General features: G+C 41.3%; 1 protein-coding gene across 2 annotated transcripts in view; it reads left to right on the top strand.

Annotated features, from left to right (window-relative positions):
• The first annotated feature begins 3,735 nt into the window (after window positions 1–3,735).
• Window positions 3,736–24,054, top strand: part of HSD11B1 (hydroxysteroid 11-beta dehydrogenase 1) — a 32,164-nt gene continuing 11,845 nt past the window's right edge. Inside the window, exons 1-4 of one of the 2 annotated variants that reach the window (XM_082616008.1) lie at window positions 3,736–3,919; window positions 4,663–4,793; window positions 5,542–5,653; window positions 5,784–5,975. In XM_082616008.1, coding sequence (XP_082472134.1) covers window positions 3,832–3,919; window positions 4,663–4,793; window positions 5,542–5,653; window positions 5,784–5,975 — 523 coding nt within the window. In that variant the 5' untranslated portion in view covers window positions 3,736–3,831. The remainder of the gene's footprint in view (window positions 3,920–4,662; window positions 4,794–5,541; window positions 5,654–5,783; window positions 5,976–24,054) is intronic. The other variant, XM_082616009.1, reaches the window with a different exon arrangement.

Raw genomic sequence — 24,054 nt, 5'->3', positions numbered from 1 at the left:
TTTAAATTTTTCTTGTCTTGCCATAAAATGAATTTCATGAATTTCATTTTACAGTTGTCTCCATGGCTAGAAACAGATTTTGGCAGCCATGGCACAGACTGAGGAGTTCTTAAAACAATCGGACCAGAGGAACTGGATTGGGGTGGGGAACAGGGGGCGAGGATTGAGGAAAGGGGAGAATTTTATGCGTTCTAACATTATGCTAAGATCCTTTCCTGTCTCAACCTGTTGGTGCTATTTTCCCAGAGAAGGCAGAGCCTCGGAACAGAGAGGGTTCACCCACCTTTTACTCCAAGGTCTGCCCGCTGTTCCACGGGCAGGATTAGTTTTCACAAGGAAGAGACAGCTTTCTTAACAAAGCTACCAAACAGTCCCAGAAAGCCCTCCAGATGCCGCTGCCTCAGAAATGACAGGTGCTCCTTGCATGATCTACATTTTATGCCAAATGCACAGGAATTCCCCTGTGGCTGCTCCCCCTCACGTGTTTGCCACTTCCTGTGAGTCCTCCCAGATCTGGCCCGTCCCTCCGAGGCCCTTTCCCATTCAACAACCCCCGCACATCTTCTCACCGGCTCGCTTTTCTTGACCCCGTTTATTTAGGTGGGGCTGATCAAGTCGGAGAGAATTCCTGGCTGGGCTCAGCCATGCACCTCCAGCTGAGAGTGACCCATGCTACGTGGGTTTTTGAAAATGACCAGGTCATGTTGAGGGCATTTCACTGAAACCCTGCTCTACAATGTAGGTGGTCAATGCCTTACAAAGGAGGAACAGCGTGAAGGAATGAACAGCTCAGTTCGTTGCTATGGCAGTGAAAGAAACTTTACTTGATCGGTGAAAATTTGTCCAAACAAATGCTAGGTGAAGTGTTCATATTTCCTTTGTCTTTTTTTCTTTCTTTTTTCTTTTTTTTTCAATTTGTTGAGCACCACCAGAAGAGGATTAGGGGGCGGGGGTTGATCAGATCTGGCCAGAATGCTAAATCTCAGTGACTTCCCCGGATTAAATCAGGCTCCAGAAAGACAGCAATTTTCTCATCGCTGCAGTGCCTCGGAAACACTAAAACAGCAAAAGTTCACTGAATGCCTATTTTGGAGCAAAGCTAGAGGGAGATGGAGAGAGATAAAGATGAAAAAGACATAGTCCGTGTCCGAGTTGACAAGCTAATGAGAGAACCAGGCATGTAACTATAGACATACAGTGAATCCATGTGTATTACATAATGTGGTTCAAGTGTGGTCTCCTGGGTCCCTGAGACCCTCTTGGGAGTTTGAAAAGTCAAAACTGCTTTCATAATCATACTACAACATTATTTGTCCTTTTTCCTTCTCCTTCTCTCATGAGCTTCCCCAGCCTACAGGATGTGTAATAACACAAAGCTTAATACATGGATGCTTATGTATTCTTGAGCTAAAAAGAAATTCTCTGTCAATTTCTAATACATCCATGTCAATAGGTAAAAACACATATGCAAAAATTCTTTGAGATCCTCAATGATTTTTAAGATTGTTAAAGGGATCCTGAGACCAAAACTTCTGAGAACCTTTAAGATTGAATGTCATCAACCATTACACAGTGTCCTCATTCTCATTGATGCATTTTATTGATTAAAAATTATGTCATCAGGGACTTCCCTGGTGGTCCAGGGTTTAAGACTCCGCACTTCCACTGCAGGGGGCACTGATTCGGGTTCGATCCCTAGTCGGGGAACTAAGATCCCGCATACCACGCAGCCAAAAAAAAAAAAGATATAAAAAAAATTATTTCATCAAAGTCCATGAAAATTATTTTCTTGGATGCTCTCTCTGTGTGCTTATTTTCCAACATGATAGCTCTTTGGCCATCTAATTATTAATCTATTTGCAGGTTTTTTTATGTGTCTGCATTTAAGTGTGTCTTTGGGGGCAGCACAACATAGGACTTCATTTTTTTTTTTTTTTACATCTGTATTGGACTTCGTTTTTTAATTCAGCCAACAATGAGCAATAGTTGACTTGTTTGTTTTATGTTCTGTCACCTACAGTTCCTCCTGCTCATTGTTATTTTTGCTTTCTTTTCATTTATATTTTCTGTAGTGCACTTTAAAATTCTTTTTGTGTGTGTGTCAGGCAATAAACTTCCCTAATCTGTTCCTCTTTCTATCATTTTAGCATCATCAGCTTGGAAAGTCATTTTTCATTGTTTCCTATATTTTTGCTATTAATAGTATAGTATTAAGAAAATACAACTTAAATTCCTTTTCCTGTAGAGATGAAAATGGAGTCTAGTGTGTCACATATCTTGGTGGCATAAAGTCCTTTATAAAACTATGCATATAGATCTTGTAGTTCTGACACTATGTAATGTAATTTTCCACTTGATTTTTAAAAAACATGTTTTCTATTTTGCCCTCCATGAACCTTGAGCTCTATCTAGCCCTCAACGGTTCTCAAATCTGCATTGTTTTCTGGAAGTGAACTTCACAGCTGTGGGCCTTTGTTGACAAATTATTTCATCTCCTCTGGGTCTTAACTTATTTTCCCTTGCTCTGAAGTGAAAATTCAGTGAGTGTTTCCAGATACTGTACTTGGGGTCATAATTTGATTTCTCTTAATCTTGTGTGAAACCTCCAACCCCCGCCCTCAACCCACATTCCTCCTCCAAAGCACAGGTACCTATGCTTATTGTCATACCTAAATGATTTTCTTGGCTACACTGGTAACTTGCAGAATTCTGGATTTGCTCTGTGATCGGGTAATGTGTATGGTTTGGTTAGTTGTTTTTAAGTTGAAAAACTTAACAATACTATATCTTAAATTCTTTCTTTGAAGATTGATCCTTAATGAATTCTTGCTACAGACATACCAAGGTGGTTATTTCTATATTTCTGTGATAAATTCTAAATTAGTAGGGGTTTCTCCCCCATCCCGGTCCTTGTACTGTTACTAGATCAATTTTTAGCTGGATGTGGGCTTTTCAGGATAGCTTTGCTTCAACGATGCAAAGCTTTTTTATTCTACATCAGGTCCCCTCTTCCTACCATCCTCTTCACATTCTTGGTCCTCTGTCACACTTATAAGACCTACTTTAACAGCTTAATGCCTTTTTTTCTTGGCACTCATTATTTCTTCTTTATTTGCTGTTAAGTGTACATTCCATTGCACTTGCCTGAGAATCTTGACCAGTCATGGGTTTCCCGCCATCTGGGTTCTGGCTGGTTTGCATTCCCCTTTGATGTTGTAATATTGTTCATTGAACTTAAGTGTGGGATTTATAGGGCTTCTTTGCTTTTTTTTTTCTCCAAAATGTGCACTTTTTTTTTTTAACTAAGCTTATTTTTCTGTTTTGTGCTGTTATTTTTAATTGCTTCCGACTAGGAGGTGGGGCTGAGAATGAGACTTGCTTGACTTTGGCTCTCTTTGCTATTACTCACACTTCCCCAGAAGCCCCGTGCACACTTTCTCTCTGCCTTTGATATACCACTTTTGAAAGGCCGTTGATTCCTGGAGTAAATGGTATTAAGAGGAAGACGGGCTCAGGGTAGGGATGCTCAGGAATCCAGTCCTGTACAATCATGAGCCTGGCCATCTGGAAGTCTCTTCTTGCTCAATGAAATGGAGTAAACATTGTCCATTATGAAATCCACCACACAGGCTGCCAGGGACGAATGGGATCCCACCCAAAGCCAATCGCTGCTCTGACAGGGAAATTGGCTAGGACTGCCTGAGACTAAACCGGCCTCCCCCATCCCTGATGTCACAATTCAGAGGCCGCTGCCTGCCTAGGAGGTTGTAGAAAGCTCTGTAGGTTCTCTCTGTGTGTCCTACAGGGCTCCTTGGGCCAGGTCCCTGTCTGATGGCTTTTATGAAAAAATATCTCCTCCCCATTCTGGGGATCTTCTTGGCCTACTACTACTATTCTGCGAAGGAAGAATTCAGACCAGGTAAGTACCAATGTGTCTAATTTTGGAGCAATAGATTTTAAAACCCAGGGATGGCTAGAGTGTTTCTGAGGATAAAAAGGTGTTCTTGATTCCCAAAGTTGCTGGACAAGAGGGGACCCTGAGGTGAGACTGTGTCTCTATGTCTTCCAGCCACAGGCTGGTTAATAGGGGTGTAGGGAGGGGTAATCATCGCGTTAAAAGATTACCAAATAGTCCATGTTTTATTTGGCACCTTTGATCAAAAGCAATTTCAGATATCTTACCAAAAAAATGGGGTAATTCCAAAATTCACAACTTAGCCAGATAATTGGGCTCTGTGGAGAGATGGATAAGTGGGAAACAAGAAAGAATTCTGGAGTTGATGACTAAATAGAAGTGAGAGAAAATATCTGGAATCTCTCTGAGCACATTTGTTTTGATGACTTTTTGAATTTTATTTCAGTTGAGCAACTGGATGAATCCAGAAATGTCTGGAACTCCAGTGTTTTAGCTGAATTCTCTTTCCATAGGGGTTTTCAAAAAAGGACAGCAGGAAGGCTTGGTTTTGAGCAACCAAAGCAAACTCCCATTTCAGAGAATGTTTACGGAAGAGTTGATCTGTTCCTTCATTGATTTATGCAATTTGAGATGAGTTGATCTGGGCTCATAACCTTTAGACACTGAGATAAGGCTGTCCACCTCTAAAGTGGGAGGAGGAATGTTGCTGCCAGCTATGGTCCTCACTTTCTTTTGGGGTTTCCCAGAGATGCTTCGAGGAAAAAGAGTGATTGTCACAGGGGCCAGCAAGGGGATTGGAAGAGAGATGGCCTATCATCTGGCGAGAATGGGAGCCCGTGTGGTAGTGACAGCGAGGTCAGAAGAATCTCTAAAGAAGGTGAGGGTCCTGTGCCCACAGCCATAGGTACCCTCACGTGCCCAGATGTATTCCTATGTATGCTCACATATACATGCCAACACACAGAACTGGCACACTCAGACATAGATGCATATACACACACACACACACACACAGAGGATTCAAACACCCAGACATCCACAAGAATATAAAAATATGCATTTAAGTATTCATTCTCATGCATACATATCTAGACACAAAGCTCTTGGGCTCTATCTCTATCTATGAGATAGACATGCCTATTCACACACATTTGGAGTCACAGACATACACATATGTGCTCAGATACCAACATTCCAGTACCTACTCATGAATTCATACTCTGGTACCCATGCAGACACATGCTCTCTTATATACTCAGACTCACAAACCCAAGGATACACAAATATTCACAAACTTAGGGCTACCCACACAGGAGCTAGCATCTCTACCAATAATGTGTTCAGAAACATCTGTTTACAGAAACTCATGAGCACAGACTTAAACTCCAGCACAGAGATTTAGCCATTTATACCCTATCTTGTTCCAGACAGTATTTCAAACAGGGGACTAATATTGTGTCAGTTGCATTTAACAACACACACACACACACACACACACATACACACACACCCCCCTACCAAAACAGGGCTGTGAGCAACCTCTCATTTAAACCCCCATTATGTCAGAGACTGCCCCCCAAAAGTCTGTAGCCAAGATTGACACCATGGCCGCTGTGCCTCTGCAGGTGGTATCCCACTGCCTGGAGCTTGGTGCATCCTCGGCGCACTACGTTGCTGGCACCATGGAGAACATGACCTTCGCAGAGCAATTTGTTGCCAAAGCTGGAAAACTCATGGGTGAGACAGCTTCTCCTCTCTCCTCTTCTGGACTTTGCCCTAGGGATCACCAGGGAGCTTTTGAGACGGGGAGGAGGGGAAGAAGGTATCAACCTCAGATGGTTTCTCTCAACACAGCCGTCTCTTACAGGGGGACTAGACATGCTCATTCTCAACCACATCACCAGCAGCAACAATCCTATGACTGTATTTATTGATGACATTGACCACGTGCGCAAAAGCATGGAGGTTAACTTCCTGAGTTATGTGGTCCTGAGCGGGGCCGCCATGCCCATGCTGAAGCAGAGCAACGGGAGCATTGTGGTTGTCTCCTCGATAGCTGGTGAGTGGGGCAGGGGCCAGTGTGGAAGGCAGGAGTGGCAGAAGTGCCGGGGATGGTGTTGGGGGCTCTGCAGTGAACATGCATTTTATCAGTTTCCATCTTGAGAAGTAACACAATGGAAACTGGAAGTTGAAATGCTCACAGTGATATTAAACAAAAGCTGATTAACAGCTTGCCCATATGCGTGGACAGGCAGATGTACGAATAAGAGCCTTGGGTATGGAAACTCACCGAGAAGCATGCATGCTGAGTAAAAGACACAGTGTTAGGAACAAGTGAGACCATAAAAATGAGGGCTTGTTCAGGATGGATAGACTACAAGATTCCTGGAAGTAACGGAGGAAGAGCAGCAGTTCAGAGTGCTTCCCTGAACTTGCCTGGTTGTTTGTGATCAACAAATGGGAGTCCAAAGGGTCATCGAGAGGCTGCTGGAGGGACAGCCTGTCCTGAGTTTCAGGGAGAGACCTGGTCATCACAGATAAACAAGATTTTGCTTCTTCCATGACCAAGAGCTCTAGGTTGGTAAAGTCAGTTGATACAAAGGTAGAACTGAGAGGTGAAATGTTTTAACAACATACAGTTGTCTGATAAGTGGGTTGAGCCAAGCCAAAGTGAAATGGACAACAAAAACAAACACACCATACTATAACAGACCTGCCTATATTGGGGTGTTCTCCAAAATCTGAACTTGCTACATCAAAAGTCCATTTTAATCCACCAACAGGGTAGGGAGAGAGTGTGTACAGAGAAATATAAAGAGAACTCTGTGTGATCAAGAGAAGTCCCCTATGCTTTGGATGGTGACAGCATTCGAAGTTATCACCAGTGAAAAGCCAGAGAGTTTCCAGCTTGGGGGATGCCTAGGCCCATTTCATTATGGGTCCAGTAGAGAATTTCCACACGTATTTGTCGATTAGTCAGTTAGAAGGATGTGCCTGGAAGATGCAAACACCAGGGTGAAAATTAGCCATCTACATGGGATTCCTAGCAATGTAAAAACAAATAACCTAGAAGACTTTGTAATTTCTTAAGTACTTCACAAACATTAGTTATTCCTGTAACTCAGAACACCATCTATGCTGTAAAGAGTTCTACTTCCAGGACGGACATAGTGATCAGTGATTAGATAAAAGGGCAGTGTGTCTGTTCTACCCGCCAAACGGGGTGATTGATATGCATCCCTGTGCTTCCTGGACAACACAGACTCCCCTACCCCTCCCCAGACACAGCCTGTCTCTGGGCTGAAAGGAAGGGAGAGCTTCTGGATGCATACTGAGTGAGAGGGTGCTGGGCACATCCCCAAACCATCCTAGGGCATTGGCCAAAACCCTCGCATCAGTCATGATGTAGGTGGCTTTAATGATCTCAGTTGAATAAGTAATATATCCACTTTAGGCAAAGGGGGTTTTACAGCCTTACAACATTACAGCCTAAATGTCCTCAGAAGGAACAGAGTTACTATAGAAGTCCAAGGGTGTGATGAAATTCTGATAACCTCTGCTTCCACACGTCTTCTCCACCTACCAAATGTCACCTCGTAATTTCTATGGACTCTTGGAGGGAGAAATCTAGCTGGACTACTAAACTTCGTGTCTGTTGTTTGTATAGCCAGAAGTTCAGCCTGTTTTTTTTTTTTTTCCTAAAGATTTTGGAGCCTTGGTTTTATTTTTTAATTTTATTTTTTTAATACATTTATTTTATTTATTTTTGGCTGTCTTGGGTCTTCGTTGCTGCGCGCAGGTTTCCTTTAGTTGAGGTGAGCAGGGGCTACTCTTCCTTGCAGTGTGCAGGCTTCTCATTGCGGTGGCTTCTCCCGCTGCAGAACACGGGCATAAAATGCACGGATCTTAAGTATTCAGCTGGGTAAATGTGAACTGGAAGTCCCTCGTACTGGTCTTGCAACTGTTCTGTTGCCGTGGTTGTTCGTCTGCTCTGTCTCTCTCCGCCTAGCCCGCGAGCCGCTGGCCCCTCAGCCCGCCCAGCAGGCCGCCCGCGCGCCGGACGCCGCCGCCCGAGACTGGCAGCGCCCGCGAACCGGCCCGAATCCCCCGGGCAGCGCCCGGCGCCGTCCCACCCTCGCCGGCCGCAGGACCCGCCTCCCATCAGTTCAGCCTGTTTGCTTTGAAGCATGTCTGTGAATTGGCAAAGTACAAACGCTTTGCCTTCTCTCCCTAACTGAAGAATTTCTCTGCTCTAGGCTATATTCTTTTTTAAATTGAAGCATAGTTGATTTACATAAGCTATGTTCTTTCAGACAGTCAGCAAATATGTTCCTTAATCCTTCCTCCGTAAAATCTGAATTCCACAAACATGGGATGCTAAACCGCAGATTGATCCTAAGGTCAGCCAAAGAGTGTTGAGATGGCTTTTTAATAATTCTTTCCAGGGACTGAATTAAGTGGTTTATTGAATTGCAGTAATCAGCAATTGTTTTTATCCCCAGTGCATTTCTAGGTATTGTGTTACATGGAAATCCCATACTTTTAATACATTCTTTAAAACCTCAGCTATTTCTTTAGCATCATCAAAGACAGTATGGCTGCCTCTGGGAATTTCCTTACAGTCCACATCCATCCACCACTCAACACTGTTTCTGGCACCTACTGCTCAACTTTCTATGTATATGTTACATCGATTAGTCTCCCCTCCTTCCTCCACATGCTAGTTTGGATATATTTTGAGCTACTATCAAAAAAAACCTACATTTACAACGGCTTAAACAAATAGAAATTAATTTTTCTCTCATGAAACAGCCTGGGGTAAGCAGTTTAGAGCTGCAATGGGAGTTCTGCCCCATGGAATCGTCTAGGAACCTTCTATCACAAAACCACCATCCCTGGGTGTTATCCTCACCTGTATGTCCAAGGTGGCTCATTATCATGTCAGAATTCTAGCTAGAGAAAATGGAGAAAGAAGAATACAACTTGAATGTCGTATACTTCTGCTACAGCTGATTGCAGTTGTGGATTTTATTCAAGGTGAACTTGTGTCCAGCTGAAAATCAGGGGTTCTATTTCTATAAAAGACATTGATGTTGACTATTAACAGTCTCCCCCATATCACCCATGCATATAAGACCAGAGGCAGTATTCCCTCTAGGTCACCCCACATGTGTACCTCACACCATACACACATATCCCAGACCCAATCTCTCTCACATTCAGGTCCATCATGAAAGCAAAACCCCTTCCACTGATGCAGGAGACAGTGGGGTAAGAGAAAGAATGGGAAGAAAATACCTAGATGGTATTTGCGAAACAAACTGAGACAGGGAGATTAACACTCCAATTTGCCTGAAAAAAATCACTGGATTGGGCAGAGAACATTTGACAACATCTGGAAAAAGTTTATTTGCCATGAGTCAAAAAGGTTGTCTTAGGGTCAATTTTAGAAAAGGAAAAGTCATTCCAGTTTTGAATTCCCTGGTTCTGTGAACCCCATAACTATGGTAGTTACACACATGACAGCTGGACCCAGCATCTAATACTGCTTCTCTGCCCCTTCTTTACTCCCCCTCAGGGGGATCATGGACAAACCTGTCACCCCTACCAACAGCCCCACCTTTTTTCCTCTAAGGATCCATTTAACCTCACCTCCTATGAAGACTTTTTCAGTCCTCACCAGCTTCCTTTAAACATTTCCTCTTACCTACTACATTGTCCTAAGTTACCTTTAGAAACCCTACTTCCTCTCTATTTCTCTTTTCCAGCTTCATTGGTGACACAAATACTAGCAACGGCAATTATAATACAAATGCCAACCACACTGGGTCAGTACAAGTGTAAGGATGATGATTCGTCTGTATCAAGAAAAACCCAGGGTCTATCTTGAAGTGAAACTAGACAGAATAAAACACTGGGTTTCTTTAAATATTCAAAGTGAAAAACACATCAAAAGGAGTAAAAGAGCCTTGCCAATAACCTCTGAATGCTCAGACCTCTCTTTGGAAGCTCCATTAAATGTCTCCAGTTACCTATTCATTTTTCTCCAAGTAAATCTTCTTTTAAAAAGATCAACTTTTATATATATTATATATATAATATATATAATATATAATAATATATATATTATATATATATATATAGTTTTATAGTTTAAGTCTTATTTAAATGTATTCCTTTCCTGGTTTACTCATTCCCAGCATTGTTTCATACTATTTTTATACAAATGTGTAGTATTTCAGGCTCATTATAAGCTGACTAGCCAGAGGCAAATACCTTGTAAGACAATGCTTTTGTGGGAAAACTCAAACCAATGCATGAAGTCACTTGTTGGACCTTAAACTGTTTGTTGGTTGAGGGTTGGCTGTGCAGTCCAAACCTATTTCAAGAATTCTACATTACAAAGAGGAAAAAAAAAAACAGATTTCTCAACTACACAGATCAACTAACAGGATTTGGAATATGCAAAATGCTGCTCTGCATAAAGACAAGAATGTACAGGTGTTAATCTCATCCCCCACCTTCGCCTCTGGCACACACTTTTTCCTAAAAGATAGATCAATGCTTAGTTTATGGATATAACTTGAGTGCGGGAGAGAGGGTGGCAACCAAGGTCTAAGATGCAAAAGAGACTAAGAAATATAGTAGAATGGGGTAGTTTATCCCTCACCCAATTGTCCTAATTTTTCTAAGAAAGATGAATCTTTACCCTTAAACCTGATTACCTCAGAAGTAATTTTCAGGGACCACAATTTCCAAGGTAAGTGGAAGTGTATGCATGTGGATACAGGTATTTACATGATGGGGGAGTGCTGCAGATTTGGACTGTGTGGAGGGGCGTGGGGAGAAACACAGGGAGGTGAGGCATGTGTGTGTATAGATTTGGATTGAGATTACTATGTTTTGGTACATTCATTAATGGATGTTAGTATATGTATTGCTGTATAAAAACACTCATTGCTTGGGAAAATATTTGTAATAGAAAAATCATGCTACAAAACAGTGTGCCATACTTTTATAAACAAAATATTTATGTATATAAAAAAACTGGAAGGTAACTGGAGTTAAATGTATATTGGGTGATGGAATTATACAAATTTTCCTTTCTTAAACATATTTTCCAAGTTGTCTGTGCTAAGTACGTAATTAGAAACAAATTAATACAAAATGTTAAAGCATTAAAAAAAAAAAGGAGATCAGAGTAAGAATCAACAGCCTGGACATAAAAATTTCAGGAGTCGTTGTTACCTAAATTCAAGAGACTGGACTCAGGCAGAATCTGGAGGATTGAAACAACTTGATGCACTCGACATTGGAGTTCAGTGTTGTATCTGCCCCCCAGGAGGGGTGACTGGAGATTTTAAAGGGGAAGAGAAGACTCCCTGCTGATGACAGTGACAATTTAGTGCAGGTTGAGAACACTGAAATGCTATCTATGTGACCATTACTCCGTTTACTCCCTTGAAAGGGGTGGGTGGGAAGAACTTAAATAGTCATGGCTCCTTAACCCTGCTGGACCATTATTTTTGTTCAAGTACTGTTCTTGACAAAAATAGCAGGGTTCTACCATCATCCATGCCTTTACATTCACTCACCAAGGAGTTTCAAAAGGCTTACAACAAATACACTCTATTTGGAAACACCCAAATAAAAAACTAGGTCTTAAGAAAAGAAGAATATAAAAACACCAAAGTTAAACTCAACATAGAAGCTGTGCTTAAGTTTCTAATTTGGCTCTTGAGTTTCTTAACAAAAAGAAAAAAAATAGTATCAGTATATACACAAGATTATATTCAAAAGAAGGAAGCACTGCAGGAAGCCAATATTTTCTGAAATAAACCTCTCATAAAAGATTATAAATTTAAGGCACAAAATAATGGAACTAGCAAGGCCCCTCACAACTTTTTTAAAATGTTTCTGTGATTATAAAAGCTACACATACACACACATTATGAAAATTGGAAAAATGAAGAGAAGCACAAAGCTGAAAATAAAGATCATCCATATTCATGCCAATATTTTGGAAAATTTCCTTCTAGGTCCATATAGATACAGAACAATTATTTTCCTACTGCCAGATATTTAGGTTATGTTACTGAACCAAACTCAAGTCTACTTACCTGTCTCACAGCAAAGCCAATCTACTGACACTAGGTTGTGGTGAAGGAATGTACAGTGTTTACTGCAGGTCACCCATGCAAGGAGAGCAGGCAGTGCATGCTCAAAAGAGTCAAACTCTTCATTGGTTTTTTTTTTTTTTTTTTTTTTGGCCAGCATGAGGTATCTTAGTTCCCCGACCAGGGGTTGAACGTGTTCTTCATTGGCTTTTAGACAAGGGTTTTTAAAGACAGTGCTGGGGAGAGGGTCATAGGATCAGCTTGAGGACCTTTTTCTGGTTGGTTGATTGTGAGGTAACAGGGTGATGCTTCTGAGATCTCAATCATCAGCCTTCTGGTTCCAACCGTCTGGGGTCCACGAGCTTGTGGCCAGCATGTAGTCATCATCCTCCACCGGAGTGAGGGGCTTGGTTCCTGCAGAACAACTCAAAGATATGCATCAGATCATTATTTATATCCCTTCAGGAGGAAAGAGGAGTCCTGTGACTCTTGTCCTAATCATTAATGGCTTGAGTCTGCACTTTGGAACTTGGGGAAGGCCTAGGAGGTGAAAACCTTTTTTTCTTCAAACAAGAAATGGGGGACACGGAAGGCCCCAGGAATGCCCCTCAGGGTCATGCTTGGTTTCAATCCCCCCTTTTCTTTGATGTTCCTCAATCTTGAGGGGAACAAGGGTAGGACAAGAAAGGGAATAAAGTTTTGGATAGAAAGATTGTTAACTCAGCAGGGGAACTCAGTTTAAGGGGGACTTGGTTTCAGTTACTCTCAATGTATTTTAAAAATTCTAAACAAGTATCTTGCACATAAATCTGTGGCCTGGTTGATGATTATTTCCTTGATAAATTCTTAGTACTAGATTTACTGGGTGAAATGATGGAACCAATTCTAAGGTTGGTACATATTTCCGAATTGCTTTATATAAAATGAAAACTAAAGGCCCTGACTTTTTAAATATATAAAAAGAAAAACCAGTTTAAATGAATATGAACATCATGTCCCATTCCCACCCTGAGTATACATATGAGTGTTCATCTCACACTTGCTTTGCAGAGTTAACAAAGTTTTCAGCCATTGACAATTTTGTAAGTAAAGGAGAAAGGCGTTTAGTGGTTATAATTTGAATTTCTTTGTTTACTTATGAAATGGAATGTGAGGTCCCTGTCCCCTTGAGAGCAGTAGTGATCTCGGGTGGCCTCGTCCTGCAGCAGCTTGAAGCAGGGTTTTGGCTCCCGGCCAGTGATTGAGGTTGGGTCTCGGTGGTGAGAGCACTGATTCCTAGCCCCTAGACCCGTGATCAGTGACAAGGCCCTGGCCCTACAGCTCTGCAGAAAAAGAATTCCCACAAAGACAGAAAGTAGTGAAACAAGTAAAGTATTTATTAAGAGGAAAAAAGAGTACGTGTGGATAGACACACGGGCAGGCTCAGAGAGAGAGTCGCGCCCTCGTGGCAGTTTGAATCACTTTTATGGTGCATTTCTTCCAAGTTTCCTTTGGCCAATCATTCTGATTTGCCTGGTTCAAAGTCCGTATTTGGTATAGCTCAGGATTTTCCCATGTGTGCACGCACATCTCTTAGCCAAGATGGATTCTACTGAAGAGGCCTATGGGTAGTGAGCATTAGTTGGCATCACTCCCTTTTTGACCTCCAAGGAGCCTTTCTGCACATGTGTAGTCAGGGAGGTCTTCTGACTTCGAGAATGAGGAATATGTGGTCTCATCTTCTATCTGGGCAGGTGCCAGTCTCCTCTCTCAATTGCCCTGTTATTCCCGTTTCGGAGTATTTGTCCACAAGGAACGAACTCAAACCGTTTGCCCTGGGGGCTCATCTGTCTCTTCCCTTAGTAGTATTCTATTTTTGGTTATATTTATTTCCTTATTTCCTACAACAGCACCTGGCACATGGTGGATATTTCATAAAAGTCAGGTAATTAATGAATGAATGAATTTTCATGTGTTTATAGGTTATTTATATTTTCTATTCTGTGAGTTGTTTTTCTATGTTCTTGCCCATTGAGATGTTAGCAAAATTTTTCTAACAGTATGTACAGCAAATCAATGTCATATGCAGCTTCTTGTTGCAAACGTTGACAAAGGTATATCGTTGAGACACAGCTAAATATAAAGTTAATAAAGTGAAAAGTGAATTTGACATGGTGTGACTATATAGCTTTAGATGGTTGAGCTTGACCCAAGGAAGATTCCTCTTGAAATAAGCATTGATTTCAATGAGGAGAAATCCACTTAAGCTACTTCAAAATGAGGACAGGGGATTTCCCCGGTGGTCCAGTGGTTAAGACTCCACGCTTCCACTGCAGGAGGTGTGGGTTCGATCCCTGGTTGGGGAACTAAGATCCCACATGCTGCACAGCACAGCCAAAAAATAAAAATAATAATAATAAACATTAAAAAATAAAACCATCTAAAATTTTTTAAAATCTTTAAATAAAATGAGGACAGGTTGGGGAGAGAGAGCATCACTTTACACCTGAGAAATGTATTCTACAGATAAACTTGCACAAATGTTCCCCAAATACGTTCATTCATTTATTCAAAAGATATGAATGGAGGGTCCACTCTGAGCCAGGCACAGTTCCAGATGCCGGCGCTGTGACAAGGCAAGCCCTTGTCACCTTGGAGCCCACATTCCAGTGCAAACTGATTGCCACTGAATTGTTCGTGGTCATAAAAACACTAAAAACAACGTACATATCCACCACTAGGGACAGGTTTCTAAATGGTGGTGAAATACTACATAAATTTTTATGCATACTGACTATAAAAATCATAAGTTCAAGGAAAAATAATTTAGAGAACAGTATATATAGTATGAGCTCAACTGTGTCTAAAGAAAGGGTCTTTTACCTTTCATTTTATACACTTTGGAACTACTTATTGTACAACAAGCTTGGTATGAATTTTGTTAGAATAACTTTGTTAAAGAAAAGTAAGGGATCAGGTTCTTTATGGTAACCAAAAGCAAAATATTTCACCTCTCAGGATGACTGACTTCAGGACGACAGAGATTGTACTCCATCTCACAAGTAAACAAATAAATTCAAATGACTGAAACTACTAAAACACCAAATTCAAACTATTAAATACCATGGAGCGGGTGGAGGCATTGTTTTTTCTTGTTTGGTTTGGTCTTTTGTTTGCCTACAACATTGCAAATTGTTGCAAACTTTGTTAACTCCACAAAGTAGGTGTGAGATGGTGGGAAAGGGTATAGTTCTTTTATTCATTTTAACTGGTTTCACTATTGATTTTTTAAAGTCTAGTTCTTCATTTTTCATCTCACCTAAAGCAATCTAGCAATATGCATTCTATATGTAGAATATGAATATTCTATATTCAATATGTAGCCTTATGTGTTCCCATCATTTTGTTACCGAACTCAGGTTCGGCTGCTCACCACTCAAAAGCCAGTAATTCAAGAGGCAAGTGTCAGTAGAAAGGAAAGTTACTTTAATCAGAAAAACCAGCAATCTAGGGAGAAGGTGGACTCATGTCCGGAGACCAACTCCAAAGAATCTGCTCAGCCATGACAGTTTTTAAAGGGAAAAAGAGGGGGAAGAATCCCAGTGAATCATCGAGGCAGGAGGTTGGCTTCTGCATCATTCTCCATTGTGTGAGTGCAGGCTGGCTGACTCTTCAGATGTTACCTTGCCCTCATGATCTGCCTGCAGGATTGCTAAAGGGGTTATTGGGGGTAGAGAGCTAGTCACTCTTTAACCACTTAATTCTCCATTCTTTTTTTTTTTTTTTTTTTTTTGGCGGTATGCAGGCCTCTCACTGTTGTGGTCTCTCCCATTGCGGAGCACAGGCTCAGCGGCCATGGCTCACGGGCCCAGACGCTCCACGGCATGTGGGATCTTCCCAGACTGGGGCACGAACCCGTGTCCCCTACATCGGGAGGTGGACTCTCAACCACTGCACCACCAGGGAAGCCCAATTCTCCATTCTTAATTCTTTTAATCTAGGAAAAGAATCAACAGCTTAGGCAAGGCATGGTGTGCATTCAGGAGCACATAAGTCAGAAATTAGTTTAAATTGTCTAGTGATCTCATGCTTATAATTAGGTTCTTTCAAGGTTAGAGGGGAACAGAAATGGGCAAACAGGAAAGAGGCAAAAGAGCTACTTTCAATTCCCCACTGTCCAACGTCATTCCATTTCTATGGGATTAAGAGCAAAGGTCCATCTTCTGTAACTTCTTCATGCTCACATAGGGTGCCGTATTTTCAGAGTTGAAGATGTCAGCCTGGGTCTGTAGCATCTCTTTGCTGACAATTTTAATTGCCCACTTACAAATACAGGCAGGGCAAGCTATAATTATTTTGATGACCACAAAGATATAGATCATTATGAACAATAATGTTAATCCCATTCTCTTGAGGCCAGTTCTTGGAATTGTATTAGTCATAGATTTAGTACTGATCAAGATGGAGCAGCGTATGTCATGTTCTCTGGTGGCAGTTATAGTATCTGAAAAACAGCTCAGGAATGTGCATCAGACACTGAGTCTGTGACTCTATTGTCCTAATCTTTGACTTCTTGAGCCTGCTCTTTTGTGACTGTAGGAGGCCTAGGAGACTTCAGGTTTCCTACAAACAAGAGGCAGGGGACATAGAGGGGCTCTTGTACATGGGGTAGTGTGGAGTCTGCAGGGTTCTTCTTGGTTCCAACTTTACCCAGCAAATATAATGTTAAGAATCTGTCAAGGAATAATCATCAATCCAGTCATAGATATATGCACAATAACATTTGTTGTAGGATTTTTTTCAATGTGTCTATGCACCTACAAGCAAAGCTACCAATGCTGAAAATAGGCAATGGACATGTGCCTGAAGTCAGATTCCGATTAACATATGGCAGAGTTGAGTTGATTATATGGGTTTTAAATTATTTAACATTTTTCCATGAAGTTGTCTGGTTCAGGAACTTCCATGTAATAAGTGTATATAATAAATCCTTTACTTATAGCATTAGAAAATTAGTCTTTCCCTGTACTCACTAAATAATTAAATGTGAACAATATTTAAAGAATATTATTTGAAGGGCTGCCAAATTACTGGCCCACACATCTGTCTCAGTCTATCCCTGGGGAGACAACTGGCCTTGGGGGAACTGCAGCTGGGATATCCCAGAGGTAACATGGTCAGGTTATACCAGCCTCCCTCAGCACATCTGCTCCTCTTCCTTCTCTCCCTATTATGCTCTGCTTCATTTGGGATGGAGTTCAATCTGGCTGTTACAGTCCTTTCTCAGCATGACAGTTCTCAGTGCACTCTTGACTTCAACCCCATTGCCAACATTCTTGGTCTCTCAATTTTCCAACTCTAAACTTCCCCCCAAAGAAGGGGTGTCTAACTGGCTTAGCTGAATTTTATAAGTCAACCCCCCAAATTATTTATGAAGACCAGCCTAGAGAGGTACAGTCATTGACTCAGGTCTCATCAGCAAAGCCATGCTGAGGGAAGGCAGAGTTAGGCTAGAAGCAAGGTAGGCAGTGGTAGACATGTCTGAGTTGCTTGCATAGCCTTTGGATAATCTGGCATGGGGTGCCAGAACTAAGAGAGGCAAAGAGGGTATGTGCAAGGGGGCTGCAATGGGGCAGCCCAATGTGGAGTGAAGAGGGCATCTGTGTAGCCTGGCATGGGGGTGTCAGAGCCCAGGTACACTGGACAGGGCATCCATGTAGAGGGCACAGAAGCAACTGAAGAATACTCACATACAGGATCATTAATCAAATAAGTAGTATATATTGAGGATAACAGAAGCTAGGTTTTCACTTTTGGAGTTATAAATATGAAAATAAGAAAATTAGAATGAATCCAGTGATGTTTAATTGGAATTGGAGGTGTTGGTATGAATCAATAGTTTTTAATATACATGGATAGATAGGGAAATATAGGTATATGTGTCTATATATGAGTGCATATATTCCCTAGCTCTATCATCTGAGAGGCCCTGGAAGCACACTTAGCACCCAGATCTTAGTTTCTAAATATCATTCTTCACTAAAAGAAACCAAGACTTTCTGGAGAAAAGGTTGATTCCAGGACAATGGCCAGAAGGATGAACCTGAAAATCTCGTTGTGGCTGTAAGTAAAGAACTGCTCAAAGAAAAACAGGGACACGTTACTAGAACACAGAAACTTCTCATGGGCACTCACTAGCCAAATCTGGGACCACTGGGACATTCAAATAAACAGTAAAGATAATAACAGATTATAAACCATTACATACAATAAGAATTCAAAATGATATAAATAAATACATGAATAAATAAATGGGGAGAGAAGAAGCTTTTCCCATACAATAAAAAGCCAAGTGATAAATATAGATGGAATAATGAAATTAGTAAAATCACCATTTGGCAACTATCATAGTAATAATTTATCCAGGAAGCATTAATTGATGCTAAACCTAGTGGGTAAAAGTTTAATAAGAAACATAGTATTTACATAGTCTCAAAGTACAACCCTACCCAAAAACAAAAAAACAACCTGATTGAAAAATGGGCAAAGGACTTGAATAGGCACTTCTCCAGAGAAGACATACAAATGGCCAACAGGTATATGAAAAATGCTCAACGTCACTAATTATCAGAGAAATGCAAATTGAAACCACAAGAAGATATCACCTCACAACTGTTAGGATGGCCTATATCAAAAACAAAAACAAAAAATAACAACTGTTGACAAGGATGTGAAGAAATTGGAACCCTTGTGCACTGTTGGTGGGAATGTAGAATGGTGTAGCTGCTGTGGAAAATAGATGGAGGTTCCTCCAAAAATTAAAAATAGAATTGCCATATGATCCAGAAATTCCACTCCTGGGTATATACTCAAAAGAATTGAAAGCAGAGTCTTTTCTTCATTTTTCCTTCTTTTTTTAAGTTGAAGTATAGTTACTTTACAATGTTATATTAGTTTCAGGTGTACAACACAGTGATTCAATATGTTTAGAAAGCAGAGTCTTGAAAAGATCTTTGTACCCTCACATTCATGGCAGCATTATTCACAATAGCTAAAACATGGAAGCAACCCAATTGTCCATCAACAGATAATAGATAAGCAAATTGAATTGTGGTACATATATACAGTTCAGCCTTAAAAAGAAAGGAATTTTTGATATATGCTGCAACATGGATAAAGCCTGAGAACATTATTCTAAGTGAAGTAAGTCAGTCACAAAAAGACAAATACTGCATGATTAAACTTATATGAGGTACTGAGAGTAGTCAAGACCATAGAGAGAAAGTAAAATGGTGGTTGCCAGAGACTCAGGGGATGGGGGAATGGGGAGTTATTGTTTAATAGGTACAGAGTTTCCATTTTGCAAGATGAAAAGAGCTCTGGAGATAAAAAGTGGTGATAGTTGCACAACAATGTGAATGAACTTAATGCCACTGAACTGTAGACTTAAAAATGGTTAAAATATTTTTTTAAAAAACAAAAAAACAAAAAAAAAGTACCATCCTACAAAATACTTATTGATTACAGAAGAAAAAAAGAGTAATTTTACAGTGGAGAGACCAGACAGACACCACCTGAATCAAGTGATCGAAGTTACTTAACATCGCCAGTAATGGAATAAATCGAAATCATGTATAATTTTATGGGATACAGTGTGAAAAGAAGATAATTATTTGTATGATTTTGCCAAAAATATATGCCTCAATCAAATCATAGGAAACAGAGAAATCCAAACTGAGGGACATTCATCTGCAGTGAGCTGGTAAATGTTTACCAACTAGCTCTTTAGAAGGGGAACATTAAGAACTCTGCTTTGTAGCATTTCCATGGTGTAAATAATCTCTTGATAGCCATATCAAGATCAACCTGCTTGCAAAACTCATGAAAATTGCACAACCATCTCTCATGATCCAGGATAAACCAACTCCAGTATAAAATGACTGGCATACTCTTTGACAGTGTCAAAGTCATGAAAGTCAAGGAAAGACTAGAGAATGTTCCAGCTTGAAGGAAGCTAAAGAGTCATGCATATATGCAACATGTGATCCTCGACTGAATCCTTTTCTATAAAGAATATCATTGGGACATGTGACAAACTTGAATGGGGTCTTTGGACTAGATGAAATGGATACATCAATGTTGATGGAGTAGGTTCAATTGTGGCCTTCAGAAGATATGTCTACATCCGAACTCCCTGAACTTGTGTAGATGACCTTATTTGGAAAAAAAAGGCCTTTGACGGTGTGATTAAGTTAAGGATCTTGCAATATATCATCCAAGATTATCTGGGTGGACCCTAAAACCAGTGACAAGTGTCCTTATAAGAGACAGAAGAGAAGACAAAGACAGAAGGAAACAAGGAGAGGTCCATGTGAAGATAGAGGCAGAGTTTGTAGCCGTAAGGAATGCTGACAGCCATTAGAAGCTGGAAGACGCAAAGGAAGATTCTCCCTCCCCTAGAGCCTTTGGAAAGAGTGCAGCCTTGCCAACACTTTGATTTCAGACTTCTGGTCTTCAGAACTGTGAGAAAATACATTTCTGTTGTCTTAAGTCATCCAGCTTATTGTAATGTATTACAGCAGTTCTAAGAAACTAATAAATTACTTTCTTCATTTGGATGGTTATGTAGGAGAATGTCCCTACATGTAGGAAATGCATGCTAACATATTCAGGAGCAATGGGATATCAGGTCAGCAACTACCTAAATTATAGCAATTACTCTCAAATAGTTCAGGAAGAGGGGTGTGTCATTTGTACTATTCTTGCAACTCCTCCATAGATCTGAAATTATTTCAAAAGAAAAAAGAATCCCCATCTTAGGGCTCTATTGACTTGGAGGAAGTGAGGGTGGATTCTGTGGGGCTTTATCATGGGTTCCTCAGGGATCCCCTGAAAGAGACCCCCTTGGAATGAACAGTGGTCCCTCTAGCTCACTCCTTTAAGTGTCCTCCTCTGCTCCAGGGCTTCAATAAATCCAGCCTTCTTGACCCAGTCCACCCACCATCCCTGAGTAGGTGACCCCAAGCCAGTCCCCCTTCACACTTCCCAGGTCTCTGGGAAGACTGCTGTGTGTGGATATATTTGATCCCACAATGCACTCAGATTCACTCTCAAGCTACAGCAGTTCCAGCCCTGCCTCTTGCCTTTAGACTTCCAGGTGTGTGTCAAATACCAATCCCCAAACTCCAGGGATACTTGTAAAGGTCTCCAAAAAATCCTCTTGAAGTCCCTCTCATGCTGATTAAGATGAAGGCAATGCAAATGCCTCCCCTGACCCTTGGTGGATGGACCTGACCCTTAGTGGATGAACTGACCTCTGGTGGATGAACACATAGGACACTAACAACTCTCCTCTCTCCAAGTACAGCTATTTAGGCTGCATGTGGGAGATGTGGTGATGCTGGTGGAACTGGTTTTGGTCCACCCTTCAACTATGGGTGTTCTTAAAATCTATTCTTTTATTCTTGCCTTGGGAGATGCGCTAAGGATCTAAGGAAGAGCTACATTTCCCAGGTCCTGTACCTGAACAGAAATGCTCTTGCCAAAGTTGCCTTGTGAAATTTTACAGGTTTTATCTCATCTCTGAAGGATTTTGTGCTGATTCTACACCATACACTCCCTTGTCTTCAGCCAAAATCCTTCCCTGGGTTTCCTCTAGCTGCTCTGACTGCCTGTCTCAGTTCTCTCTTGTTGGTTTCCTCGGGATTCTTTCCATTATAAGCCCTTTGTCTCTTTTCCCCCCAGATATACTCTCCCTGGACAATCCCATCCATTCCCATTATTTCAATTATTATTGGATAATTGTGGGTTGTCTCAATACCTATGACTACACCTCAGTTTACCAAAGCTTGGAGGAAAGAGATGGATTTATCTTTAGCACCCAACTCAACCCAAACAACTAAAGAGTTTAGACCATGAGGGTCCTAGCTGAGAAAAAATATTCTAGGAAGAGCTAGAAAAAAATGGGCAGGACCCAGCCTTTGAGGCCTGATGAACCTCAAGCTGGGGCTTGCTCAATAGAGGATGTGGCGCATTTTCCTGGGGTCACTCTGAAAGTCTAAGGGCGTGCAGGAATGAAGCTTTGCAATCCTGTGCACTTTCTTCCGAGTTCTCAATTAAAGTAGTTTAAAATCTGCCTTTGAAATGGAAATAATTTCAAAATCTCAGCAAAGCAGTTGGGGATGGAGGGTGTGGAGTGGATGAACAAAAGCACCGAGACCTGCTTTTGACCTCTGCTCAGCTAACAAGCTCCAGCGCACAGCTGATCTGCCAGCTCTCTGGCTCTTGCTGTTTCTACAGTGGCTAACTCCCTGCATTTCTGGGACAGAGCTAATTGCAATCTGTCCCATCTATCACCAAGTCTGCACTCTTACTTGTCAGATTCCATGTCCCATATTTTGCTTCAGAAAATATGGTCGCCATAGCTCTTGTTCTTTGTGGTCTAAAACTTCCCAGAAGATAAACCTCACTGCGGGCTCCATTCTCCCTATGTAAACCAAAACTTAACCCTGAGCAAAAGCACTCAGGCTTCTAATCCCTTCACTTTCATGACTGAGTCATGCATATTAGAACAGTTTATTCATTTATTTGTTTGTTTGTTTTATTTATTCATTCATTCATTTATTCATTTGATTTAATTAGGTTCATATTCTGGCATATTTTTTATGAGCAATGGTTGAACGGTGGATCTTGTAAGGTGCAATCAGAAAACAAACTTATTCTTTGTTCATACCTGTTCTATGGGTGAGTTCTTCCCTGAACCTGGATGTGATTGAGGGCAGATGGCAACACTCTAGGATAATAAAAGATCCTCCACAGCTGCCTCCAGTCTCAGGAAAGGTCTTGCTTCAGTAATTAAAATGTCCATTCATTTGTAATTTAAGTAAAGCTTCTCCCCTCATCAAGCTTGAACCTGTTGTCATAGGAGACCTGGGATAGGAAAGATACATGTGTTCAACTTTTCCTCCTGTTCCCCATCTCCCTACTCATCAGGCTCCCTCTAGCCTCTCCTATAAAAGGAAAGGGAGGATGCAGGGAAGAAAAGTTCAGGGTAGGAAAGATCTTCCTTGGCTCGTACCCAGCTATTACAGCATCAGTCTCCTCTGGACACAGTGCATGTTGAAAGCTCATGTTCTCTGGACTGGGAGGATGACCACACCTGACTCTTCCACTGGGTGCTTTCATGGGTTCTTTGGAGGTCCTTGCTGGGATATTGAGAGTTCTTCCTGTGAGCTGGGCAGCAGTTGCTTATGTTATTTCCCTCAGACTCTGAGAATACAGCGGGAGTACAGGCGAATACACTTATCACATAGGGATGTCCTTTTGGGCAGGACTGGAAATGACTCTAGGGGAGAAGGGATGAGCCCTGGGACAAGACCCGCAGGTTGGCAAGCAGAGTGTGGGCTGGATTTCAGGCCCCCCACAGGGAGAGTTCCCTTACATAGGACACAATTTGCACTAGCTCTGCAGTGGCCTTGCCCGTAACCAGTGCCTCTCAGGTTGGGTCAAACCCCAGCCCTTAGTGCCCCTCAAATTTCTGGGGACAAGTTTTCCACGAGGTGGATTAACCCCTTCTTCTTGGAAGCTCATTGAGACACTGTTCTTTTCCTCTCCCTAATGCCTGTCCTTTCCAACCTCTTCACCTTCGGCCCTTTTTATTCCCTTGGGATGGTTAAGGGTCTACGTGTTGCAAGCTAGATTTTATTTTTAGGGTTTTGGGGGGGTTTGTTTGTGTTACCACATCTTACATAAGGTGCACAGGTAGTCTGGAACCTCCCTTCAGAATATGGAGGCTTTTGCTGTTTACTGTGTTCTCAGTCTTTGAACCTCAGCTGAAATTAGAGCAGGAAAAGTCATATTTTAACATCCTGTTACATATTATTTATTCCATTTTGACCAGGGCCCCTTAGCTCAAAGATCCTTTTTGAAAAATAAAAGTCTGTGTTTTTAGAGGGCTTTTGCCCTTTTCAGTTCTCTGAAACTTCGAAATATATTTTACCTAGAGCAGAATGCAAAGGTTTCCTCACACAAGCTAATTAGCAT

This window comes from Mesoplodon mirus (genome assembly GCF_964341445.2).
Source record: "Mesoplodon mirus genome assembly, chromosome: 3".
NCBI classification, from domain to species: domain Eukaryota; kingdom Metazoa; phylum Chordata; class Mammalia; order Artiodactyla; family Ziphiidae; genus Mesoplodon; species Mesoplodon mirus.
The sequence above is the reverse complement of the archived record's forward strand: the minus strand, read 5'-3'. Positions and strand labels throughout refer to the sequence as shown.